The sequence below is a fragment of the Mastigoproctus giganteus genome, chromosome 12 (genome assembly GCF_048544385.1).
Source record: "Mastigoproctus giganteus isolate SK-2022 chromosome 12, ASM4854438v1, whole genome shotgun sequence".
NCBI lineage: Eukaryota > Metazoa > Arthropoda > Arachnida > Uropygi > Thelyphonidae > Mastigoproctus > Mastigoproctus giganteus.
In genome coordinates, this window is record NC_143586.1 from 155400649 (window position 1) to 155413576 (window position 12928).

The 12928-nt window shown below is 36.2% G+C and overlaps 1 protein-coding gene across 1 annotated transcript in view; it reads left to right on the top strand.

Moving 5' to 3' along the window:
* LOC150077530 (transcription intermediary factor 1-alpha-like) overlaps positions 1–12928 on the top strand; it is a 337193-nt gene that overhangs the window by 280522 nt on the left and 43743 nt on the right. Inside the window, exon 12 of the mRNA XM_090385676.1 lies at positions 487–595. Within this exon, the coding sequence (XP_090241802.1) occupies positions 487–595 (109 nt within the window). The remainder of the gene's footprint in view (positions 1–486; positions 596–12928) is intronic.

A 12928-nucleotide genomic window follows, 5' to 3' on the forward strand; every position in this document is an offset into this window, starting at 1 on the left:
GATGCCTGATGGTACCAGGTGACTTTGTTGAGGTTGATGTTGAATAAGCCTAGCTTCCTTGCATCGATTTGCCTATATTAAATAGGCGCCTCCGTAGCCAGGTGGGAAGGAGCAGCAGTGCGTAGCAGACGCTTCTTGATTAGACCGGCGTTCGAGCCCATCACCACCAAATACGGAGGATGCGGAAAGGTCAGGGAATGACCACCGCATATCCCGGAGCAATATGGCCTTAGTTGCTAATGCTCCTAAAACAACAAACAAACCTATATTAATATTAATGCTAGGTATTGGTTACTGGAAGTAATTACAAATTTGTGGCTGTAAGTGATCTCCCATTCATAAAATACCAAAATTTGGAAAAAATGTGGTTTTATAATTGTAGATGCAACAGTATAAATTTATAATTGCAATCCTTGTGGTAATTTAAAATATTGTAAGAAGCTTTTTTTTCTCTTTCTCTCTTGTCTTTTTTTTTTTTTTTTATAGTGAGGACTGGACGTGCCTTATGTGTAAAGATGTTAAGAACTGTGAAATTCCAGGAGAACCAGCAGGTTCTAAACGAAAAGCAGTTGGTGTACATGGAAAGGAATTATTGGTATGTTGAATGTTTAACTTATCATACTATTAATATTCAATTAAGAGAGTGTTGCCTTCAACTCAGATTACCACCACAATGGACAGGGAATATTTTCATGGCATTGAATTATTAACAGGCTAAAAATATTTGCAAAAAAATAATTTTTACATCATATATACTTATATTTCAGGACTTTTGATGCCATTCCACATGAAAAATTTCTGTACAAATAGGAGCAATGTGGCATTAGGCCAAGGTTACCACCAGTGGTGTGCTGGAGCCAGCTCGCACTTTCTCGCATGAACTGATTGTTGAATTTTCAAGAATTTTGCAAGCCGGTTGTTAAATCAACAATGGCTATAAACTGTAGAGTGGCACACACTTCAGTTCACAATAGCTAGTGGCATTTTGAGCTTGTGTATGGTGATACTGAAAATCCAGCCGTGATGTGCTTATTTCAGTATCCTTTGTGCTTCCTTTCCCCTGCCCCCTTCCCTATGCTTTGTAGGAATTATCTCTGCTAGCAATTTTACAGGAATATTATTTCCAACAAGCATCCGCTTAATTTTGCCTGGGCTGCTGCTTCTTAAGGTAATGACATTCCCATGCTCAATGTCCATCAAAGATTTTTAATTTCTAGAATTGTCATGATATTGTCACATATGGGATTTAATGGTGATGAATTTATTGGGGAAAAAGTTAGCAGATTGGGATGCAACTCCATTTGTCAAATCATGGTTGAATCGTAACCATAGATCGGCTATGGATACAAGAGCTCAGCAAAAGTCAACAAAATCATTTTGCAAGAATCAATTGGCTATATGGAAATTATAATAAAAAAATTTATACATTATTGTTGTAAATCACTAAAACTTACAATAAATATATACACATGTATTCTTGGTCTTGGTTTTTTTTTTTTTTTTTTTTTTTGGCAAGCTGGTTGTTAAAAATTTACCAGTGCACCACATGTTACCACTATGGATGAAGGGATGATTGAGTGGCAGGTCATCATGCTTTATGGACTAATGTTATTAGTGGAGTCCCTCAGGGTTTGTTGCTGGACCTCTTATTCTATTTTTGTATTTATTAACAATACTAACAAAGGCATATCAAGTTTAACATCTAAGTCTAAAGCTGTGGTAGGAATCAGGGTGTGTTTCTGCAACAAAAACCAGAGAAAATAGACAGATGTGCTAAGAAGTGGCAGTTGGGGATTACCATTGATAAATGCAAGATACTGCATTTAGATAGCAATAACCCCAGAATGGCATAACAATTAGGTTTTACCACACTTGACAGAATCTGTGTTTTTTACACAGTTTGACCTTTCTCCTACGCACTGTTGTAACATAGTGGGCAGCAAAAAGTTACTTGCCTTTTATTTTCACAAAAAAATAAAGAAAACTACATTAATATTGGAATTTTTTTATATTTTACAAATTTCTTCTTATTTTTGCTACCAAATTGGTCATCAGGTGTGCTATTGTGGTATAATTTACAAAATAGAAACGTGCAATAATAGCACATTTTTCAGAAATATGCTTCCCGATAGCAAAAAAAAAAAAAAAAAAAAAGAGGTTGTGAAAGATCAAAAAAGAACAAGCATCGTTACATGGATAGGGAAAGAAGAGGTGACAGCTCTGAAAAATAGGCCATTTTTGACAGTTGCAGTAACCAAAGTGATTCGAGGCTGTATCACATTATGGTGGCCTTTAAAAACAAAAAAAGTAAAATCAAAAGCAACTTTCTGTCAGTCAATGCCAGCATTGAAAGGTAATTCTACAGTATACATCTGACATCTTCTGAATGCATGTGCGACTCCTTCAAAAAACTGTCTGGGACTAAGTGTTGAAAATGTACCTATTATGGTAGGGCCCCAAAATTGGAGCATCAAGGATATAAGAGGAGATTAAGCACTTGATGTTAATAAGTTCTCCTTGACAGCTTATTAATTTGTGTGCTCAAAAGGGGATCTGTATGCCTTCCTATAAAGATGGATATTTGATGGAAATTTACTACTATCTAGAAAGAAGTTCAAGAAAGAATGATAAATTTAAACAACTTATGCATGCCATTGAAGTAAAAAAAAGATTTTGAAGCATATGTACATGTTGGCTGTCATTTGTTAAATGTGTAAGAACTTCTGAATCACAAACTTCTGGAAAAAGCAATCATAAATGGACCAAGAAAGCTGATTATCCTAGACTGATAGAAACAGTGGCAGCCTTTAATAAGTCTGTTTAATGAAGAGGTTATAAATGCTGAGAAAAGCAGTATGAGCATTTTTCAGAGTTACCACATTGAAAAGTACAAGTAATTACTAGTGAATGGCACTGACTCGTGTTCAGATGCTATTCATGATCCAAAAGTTTTGAAAAAAGACAAATTGATGAACTGAAGCTAAACAACTTCTGAATTGCAAACTCTAGGCATGTTATTACTCATACAGAAAGTCTGTTCATATTTCTATCTTCTTGCTTGAATAAAGCAGTTTGCTTGTTTCTTTTAAATGTCATGCAAATGTTTGAAAATCCAAACATAGCTTCAATTCAATCTACCTCACAGCCATGTACTGAAGTTATCACTCCTAGATATGCTGAATAATGTTGTGTGTAAATTAATTTTACCAACAGTTTTCAAATCTTCCACTTCCATTTTGTAAATTAATTACCATAGCAGACTATAAGTCACCTTTACTGCCAAGATCATACACTGGTCCTTGATTGGAAAAATTGACAAGTGCGCAAGGAATCTTGAAATATAACAAATTATCTCAAGTCGTGCTTGGCATTTTAACGATTCCTCATAGTAGTGCCGAGTGTGAGAGAATATTCAGCCAGTTTAGCAAAACAAAAACTGATTTCAGATCTTTTTCTGGGAAAGGTTTGGAAATTCTCACAACTAAGTCTAGACAATAGGACCATTGTTATAAACAAATGTTTGATTCACCGTTAATTTTTTCATTAACGATGACAAGAATTCTAGCCAACAGTCATGATGGTATTACAAGTTTCTTGTTAAAAATTTCTGATGATATTAAGGTAGAGAGAGTTATTAAAATATATAAGAAGTGTGAGACAAGGGCATTGTCTGTCCCTGATTTTATTTAATATATATATATATATATATATATAGAAGGAATAGTTAAAAGATGATTTTGATAAAGGAAATATAGATGAAGAAAAATTGTATGGAGTGAAGGTGTGAATTTGTATGGAGTGAAGCCCATTTTGAAGAAGTATTACAGAACAAAGTTCTGTAATCCTTCAAAATGGGCCTAAAAGTATGAGTTAAATACTGAAATAGGAGCAGAGAGAATAAAAAAGGTGAGCGTGTATAAGTATTTGGAAGCCTAATGTTGGACGAATAGCAATGGGTAAAATGCTTTTGAGAAGTGAAGAATAATTATGTGGAAGGTTAGGAATTGATTTAAGGAAAAGTTGGTGCAATATTTGGTATTATGAAGTGTGATACTTTCTGGAGCAGAGATATGGACATTGAGAATGTAAGATGTTAAAAGGTTAGAAAGGGATGTGGAGGATGGAAAAGATAAGATGGATTGATAAAGTGAGAAATGAGGTGTTGAGAAAGCAAAGGTGGGATGAAAAATTGTCAAATATTGAGAAGACAAAGGTTGGGGTGAAAGGTTGGGAAGGCAAAGGTAGGGAGAGATATTTGACTGAAATAATCAGATGAGAAAAATTGGATTTTACACGAGTTTTAAGATGAGAGATTGATAAAGGATATGATAGAGGGAAAAGTTGAAGGGAAGAGGCCCAGAAGGAGATTGAGGAAAACTATGATTAATGAATTGAGAGGGGATGGTGGATATGGAGAAATGTATAGGAGGGTTGAAGATAGGGAGATATTGGAAGTGTGATTGTGAGTTATGTGGTTGGACCTGCTCTTGGCAGAGCACTGATGAAGATGAGAGTTATTAACAATGCAACCAGGGAATGTTGCTACTGAAGAACTGGATGAAAAAAATAAGACTTAGACAAATTATACAAGGTATAAAAAGTAGCCATTATGCTTTAATGTTAATAAATGAAAGGTTAAGTCACAGTAATCCTAAGTTAAATTATCAACTTAGGGCAACACACTCAAACTATTGGAGTTGTAATACAGTCTGACGCGAAGTTCTTTGCAGTATAGTAAGGCTGTAAATTTATTGCATAAAATACTTTAAAAGATGTATAGGAATTTTGCTACTACAGGTAAAGGCAATTATTCCACTGTACAGATCACTGGTTAGATACATTTTAAAAACTGTATGGAGATTTGGTCATTTCAGGAAAGATATTGTCTTTCCTGAAAGGATAAAAAGGTTTGGCAACTAGACAAATTGCAGATGTGAAGAGGTATTCTTACAGGAAATCTCCAGTTCTGTAAGCTACTGAGTTTGGAAACTGGGCATCTACATGATGATTCAAATGTGATTTCATGCCTTAAAAGAGTTAAGAAAACTTAATTATGGGGTTATATTTTCTTTTCTGCAGAAATAAGAATGCAGAAATAAGTGCTTGGCATTTGGGTTATATTTTCTCTTTCTAGGGTGAGAATTTCTAGGATTTTGACTAAAATTAAAGAAAGGTAAATGTAAACTGGATGTAAAAAACTTGTTTAATCAAATACTAATTAACTGTTGGAATGGGTTATCACCTGACCATGTAGAGTCAGAGAAATTATATAGATTTAAAGAGGGAACTGTATAAGTATTTAGAAGTCGTAAATAAGCTGTATAAGTAGGGAAACATTTTATCTCAATTTTTAAATTTCTTTATTTATTATTATTATGTTATTATTGTTTTTCTTTTGATGGCATGTACAGCCTAAGCTTTTCTTCCTTGGAGTCTTCTTTCATTTTAATACTAAATACAGTTATCACCCCCTTACTGTAATATGGGATAACTGTATTAGCATTAAAAATGGCAAAAGAATGAAGAATGCAGAAATTAAGTGCTTGGCATTTATTCACATATAGTGCTCTGTATTTTTTGACTTCCTATCTGAACACTTATTACTTTGGATGTGATTCACCCAACAAAAGGATAAAATATTTCACCAAATATTTCAGTACCTCAAACAAGTAACTATTTTTGTTTTGTATTTTAAACAGTGAAAAAAATTATAATTGTTACTTGTATTATTATTTTATTTTTTCATTTTGTTTTCAGAAAGAATTAGGAAATTCCTTCTGATATTGCAGTTGATGCCAACTATGCAAGTCGGCATCAATTGTAATGTCAGTATATAAATACTGCACGTTTAAATTAAACCTGCCCCTCTAGCAGAATAACTTCCATCTGTTATTGTTTGAATAAATTCAAGTAGGGGATGGACAAGTGATGTGCTTTTTTTTTGGGCAGATGCTTTATAAATTTTCTTTCTTGCATGATATTATTATTATTATTATTATTATTAGAAAGCAAGAAAGAGAAGAATGATGATATGCCACTACTACTAATAATAATAATATTCAACCAGGTTAAAAAAAATAATAAAAAAAAAAAAACCCAGTTTGGATCCTTTTTTTTTTTTCTGGAGAAGTATGAAGTAATTTGGAAATGCTGTTGATGATAGCCATGTCTGTCTTAAAAGTAGTACTTTTATTATAAACTAAACTTCTCTGACTGAAATTTCTGAAAAGGGAAAAGTTTGCAATGGTATCTTTCTTGAAGATACCATTGCAGACTTTGCAATAATATCTTCATAATCAGTTGATATCTAATAGACAATCCAAACAAAAATTCACAGACAGAAAAATCACAGGTGAGCTAATGTCAGATACTGATATGCAGAAAGCGTACTATACTGGTAAACAATCCTATAACTGTTTCAACAAAAAAGGCTTCTCCGTAGCCAGGTGGGAAGGAGCAGCAGTGCATAGCACACGCTTCTTGATTAGACTGGGGTTTGAGCCCGTCACCACCAAATACAGAGGATGCAGAAAGGTCAGAGAATGACCACCACATATCCCGGAGCAATATGGCCTTAGTTGCTAATGCTCCTAAAAACCAAATAACAAACAACAACAAACAGTTTCAACATAAAACGTGTATGTTGAGTTAAATTCTAGTGTGGACTTTAAAAATGTTTCCTGTTTTATGTGAAGAACTCCTGTTTTTCCTCTGTTTTGGTTACAAAATCTCCTGTTTTTCACCTTCTTACAGTTACGTGCAGCTTTTCAAAAGTCAAATGTTGGCAGCTATGTCACCAATACATAGCCTGTATGTTGAATTACCGCTATCTGTCATTAGATAGAAAATGATTCTATAATATGCATACAAAATAAAATCCATACCAGATTATCCATTTTGGTCAATTCCCTTCATGCCACAATGAGAATCCATGTATCATGCATATCCAACAGCAAACTGACCTCTGTGCGTTGTATCATTAATAATTTTCAGGCATTTGCATGCCTACAGATAATCAGTGATTTCCCCATTCCATAAGTGGTAGGAAGTCCATAATCTGACCACAGTTATCAGCAACTACTTATAGCCCATTTACACCAAACTCATAACATTTATGGAAATACACAGATAAGTGCAGATCCAGAGCCTGCAAGAGTGACTGTGGTTTTTCCAAATACAACCTGACAGCTACCCCATAAATGTAGCACATTCTCAAGCAGAATTGTGACTATCATTAGATCATTTACAGTTGCCCTGATTTTGTAGAAGAATAACATATCCAGATTCTATTTTCTAAAAGTAGAATAAAGATACACATTTTTGTTTGATATGAAATCTTAAAATGATCATTGACAATATACTGAGAATACAATATTACAATATACTGAAGTCATATATGCAAAAGTCAGCTATGACTTCAATAAATAATATTAAAATTTCTTATGCAAATTATAAAACATTGATTCAGAATTGCTGTATGACACAACAGCAAACAAACTGGCAAAAACAACAGAAAACAAATTATTTCAGATAAAACAAAGATTACAACCATGGATTACAACCTATTTTCAGAATTCATCATTTGAATCTTGCCCATGTTTATATACTCTATATAAAGTTATGTGTCTATATATCTACCTGGAGATCTACTGTGCAAGATTTTCAGTGCAGCCAGATGTGTATTAATAGGCTACCCTATATTTGAAAGAAGTCATAAACAGGTATTCAGTGCACTATTTAAAGTGCAGAATACTTGCCCTCAAAAAAAGAGAAATGCAGATGACATAGAAGGTATCTTTAAATATTTTAAAGAAATAAATTTCTACTACCACCTCTGACAAATACAGAATAGATGAAAGATTATGTATCATCAGAACTGTTTTGAATAAGCAAGAAACAACAGCTGTTAAGATATAATCAATGGAAACATCTTAATAAATATAAAATTATGTAAACACAAAGCCCTGATGTACCATGGCTAGAGAAGCAGATGCACACCACTAAACAACAGACTCAACAAAACGTGATTTCTGGGACCACATTCCTGTTGTCCTTTGTGACCATATAAACTAGGTTTGTATATAAATAAACTAGGTTTGTTTCCCATTTATGACTGGAGGAATTTTGAAGACCTCTTCGGTGGAGGTTGTGGTTGGCCATTCTCAGTTATTCTGGGTTTTTCAGCCTGCACAACATGCAAATCACATCAACACTCACTTCTACAGACCTAATATACAATGCTGCAGCATGGCCGAAGTCTCTGATGTGATGGGCCTAAAACCCAAAAGCAACAACATCCCTGTTATAAATAAATTACATGTACCTGTATCTTATTATACCATCACATATACTAGTTGTCATATTTGTGGCAATATCTTTACATTGTATGGTTTTCTAAAAGTAAAAATGTGAGTTTCCCTGAATAGAAGAAGGTATTATATAAGAATTACAACAAGAATATGGTGCATTTATTATATAATTATCATACAACAATAACAAGTATTTTAATTTGGATGGGATCTATCCAGTTATATTAAAGGAGGCAGCAAAGGAAGTAAGCAAACCCTTAGCCATAATTATGAGAGCTTCCTTGGACTCAGGGGAGGTACCCATAGACTGGAAATGTGCAAATGTGACCCCAATTCACAAAGGAGGATCAAAGGCTGACACAAATAATTATAGATCTGTGAGCTTAACTTCTGTTCCAGGAAAATTAATGGAGGCACTGGTTAAAGAAGCACTGCAGGATCATTTAGACAAGACTTCAGTTATAGCTCAGACACAGCATGGTTTTGTTAAGGGGAAGTCTTGCCTGACCAACTTGATTGGATACTATGATGCAGTCACAAAAGAACTGGATGCAGGGAATAACTTTGATATTATATACTTGGATCTTAGAAAGGCTTTTGATACTGTTGCACATGGAAGACTGCTACACAAATTGGAGCAGTGTGACATTGGAGGCAAATTGCTGCTATGGATAAAGGGGTGGTTGAGGGGGAGAAGACAGAGAGTGGTAATCAATGGACACTGCTCATCGTGGACTGATGTTATTAGTGGAGTCCCTCAGGGCTCAGTGTTGGGTCCATTATTGTTTTCTGTATTTATAAATGATATTGATGATGGTATATCGGGCTTAATGTCCAAGTTTGCAGACGATACAAAAAGGTTGGCAGGGTTGTCAAGGACACTACTGACACTATGCTGCTGCAACAGGATCTGGAAAGGTTGAGCAGATGGGCTGAGAGGTGGCAAATGAAGTTTAACATTGATAAATGTAAAGTACTACACATGGGAAACAGCAACCCCAGAGCAACGAATCAACTCTGTGGTACTACACTGACAGTGGTAGAGAATGAAAGGGACTTGGGGGTGGTTGTGCAGGCAGATATGAAGTTCTCTGAGCAGTGCAGACGGGCTGCAAGAGTAGCTCATGGAGTATTGTCAATGATATACAGGAATTTTTCCAGCAGGGATAAGGAGGTGATTATTCCATTGTATAAGGCGATGGTCAGGCCACACCTAGAGTACTGTATACAGGTCTGGAGACCTCATTTCAAGAAGGATGTAGAGCTGCTGGAACGAGTACAGAGAAGGGCAACAAGATTAGTGAATGGAACAAAGGGGTGCTCTTACGAAGAAAGGTTTAAGTTTTGCAAATTACAGTGTCTGGAGACTAGGCACCAGCCATGTGATCTGATAGAGGTGTATAAAGCCTTGAATGGTTTAAGCATGCTCAATGCTGATGGGATTCTTCCTCTAGCTCAGAAAAATCACCTGAGAGGTCATAAATTCAAATTGAGGAAAGACAGATGTAGGATAGACGTGCGGAAATTTGCCTTTAGCCAGCGGGTGGTTGGTTGGTGGAACAGACTTCCATCCCTTGTGGTGGAGGTTGATAGCCTAAATAAGTTTAAGGCTCAGCTGGACAGGTATTTTGAACGAACAGAGGGGTGAAGTGGAAGTGGGTTTTTTTTTTTTTTTTTGGCTGATGCTGCATAAGCTTGCTTTCTTGCATCAAATGCCTCTACTAATGCTAATGCTAATGCTAAGTCAGGAATATATATAATGTAAGCTCTGGCTCAATGACCAAAGACAAATTCAAAAAAATTCCCCTTCTGATAAAATCCCCATATTTCCATTAAAAAAATGTTCATTTTATTAAAATAAACTACTAAAACCATAAGTTTAAAGTTTTGTGCAACTTTTTACATTTTAACAAAATAATGATATTTTTCAAGTTAAAAAAACCTTTTCTTGTAATGTAGAGTATATGTTCTTAAGGACCATTAAGGAAATCAAATGGAAAAAAAAAAAAAGTGCAAAACATTTTCCATTTGCTTAACTTAACTATGCAGAGGCAGTTACTGTAGAACTTTTTTTTTTTTGTGATACATTCTTCACAGGCTAGTTGATATTGACCACTTATCTCGTTAGGACCTCCCTTATTAAGCAAAAGTTAAGCAAGACTTATTAATGAGAAACCTTTTTGGTTGTAAGCTGCAAAAGCAGTCTGCAACCAAAAAAAAACAAGAAAGAAAAAAATCATGATTCTTAAGCTAGCATCGGAATAACAACCTCAATATTTGCATTGAATCTTCTTCTTCTTCTTTGGTCCTTAGCTGGCAGCTGGGGGAGGCGGTTGGCCACGCAACCAGTATGCTGCTGTAGGTGCCGCAGGGTTTCGGACTTGCTCTGTGATGTTCTTCCCTACCTTACGATTCATGGCGTCAGTCCTGGCCTGGTTAAGGTCGAGACGTCGGCTCTTCAAGTCATTTTCCACTTGCTTGGCCCACGTTTTCCTAGGTGCGGTCCGTTGGATGCTCCATTGGGTGGGTCGTTGTCTCCAAAGGAGTGTGGATGGTATTCTGTTCGTGCCCATTCTACATACGTGGCCAAACCATCTAAGCCTTCGCTTCTGGATTTGGTCGGCAATGGTTGGTTGCTGTTGGCATCTGGCGCGGATGGTATCATTAGTGATGCGGTCGCGAAGAGAGATGCCCAAGATCTGCCGCAGGCATCGCATTTGGAATACCTCAAGTTTGTTCAAATCTAACTTGAGACAAATCCATGTTTCCGATCCGTAAAGAAGAATGGGCAGGATCAAAGTCCGGAAGAGTCGGATTTTAGTCTTTGTGGAAATGTTGGTCCTCTTCCACAGACACCATTTGAGCGAGGCGAACGCAGTGGCCGCCTGTCCAATTCTGCTGTGGATTTCCATGGTGGATGCAACTTTCTTCTCCTGGACCAGCGACCCAAGGTATTTAAAGTCCTGCACTTGCTCGATCTGGATGCCTTCGAGATAGATGGTGGCTTGCGACCCATCTGTTGTCAGGGCCTTTGTCTTACCAGCATTGATCTTCAAACCGTATGGCCGGGCAATGCGGGCAATGTCGTAGAGGATGTCCGTGGCTTCAGCGTTGTTACCGGCAAGGATAGCACTATCATCAGCAAAGATCAGGTCAGTCACATAGTGATCCTTGTCATATTGTATGCCCTGTCTGTTTCTGAATGCTTGCCTCATAATGGCGTCGACCACGATGTTGAGAAGCAACGGGGAGGCTACGTCCCCTTGGCGGACTCCAGTTTGGATGGTAAATTCCTCAGATAAATCGTTCTGGATGCGCACCTGGCTGGTTAAACCGTTGTATGCAGTTTGGAGGAGTGTGATGACTTTTCGAGGTACATGTTCAACCTCTAGTAGTTTCCATAAGGCAGGCCGGTGGACACAGTCGAAAGCAGACTTAAAGTCAATGAAAACAATGACGGTTCGCTGTCCACACCGGATCCTCTCCTCCATCAGCTGACGAATGGCAAAGTTTGATCACAGCATCCTCGCCCGGGTCTAAATCCTGCCTGTTCTTCTCGACTGGTTTTCTCGCGATGTTTTTGCAGTCTTGACTGGATGATCTTCATAAAGACCTTTCCGATGATGGAAAGGAGGCTGATGCCACGGTAGTTCTTGCAGTCCCGGTTATCACCAACGGTTATTGCATTGAATCACCAACCAAAAGAATTAATTATTGAAGTTTCCAATTTGTATTATTGTTCTTGACAAAATGTTTACCATTGGTGTTTGAGCATTGTAGTTAAAATGAATGTTTATTTACAAAAAATGAGAAATAATGAAATATTATTTTATTTTATGAAATTTTTATTAATGCAAATCTGAAAAAGAAAGTACAAAAAATGATATTATAGTGGAACCCAGTTAGCATGAAATGATAAGGAATGTAACAATATTTTGTTACTTGAATTTTGTGTTAATTGTATTTCACATTATGGAAACTTTCAATTTTAAAATCATAGTGAAATTTATGATACTATCAGTAATAGAATATAATCAGCAAAGCTAAACGAAAAAAAACAAAAAATGACCCACAAACTTGTTAACATTCCAAAAATGTCCAAAGCACTTGCCTTAAGTAAAGCTTCATCATTATCACTATGATCACTGTCACTTTCTCCTTGTACTCTGAGGCTAACAGTATCCACAATGTCATTATCAGTTAAAATTGGTGTAGTGGCAATGTGGATAGTTATCTACTGCAATGTAATCGTCGACTGTGATTTCCACTAACACACTCAGATAAGAGGACACATGGCCAAAGATATTACATTCCAAAAGTTTATTCTTATTTTCCTCTACAAAGGTACGGTCAGTCCTTGTATAACACGTGTTTACGCTACACGAATTCGATCCTACACAATTTATAAATAGGAGAACGATATCGTATATAACACGAACCGAATTCGCTTATGCACGATTCACCTTTGTGTTTACGAGAAATGGCAGTCGAACAAGGAATCACCCCAACCGAACGCACCACGATAGAAATGAAGAGAATATTCTGAAAATGTATTTGTTTTTTATATCAGTGAAGGGGAAACACATTTCACCATAATAATGTAAAAATCCACACAATTC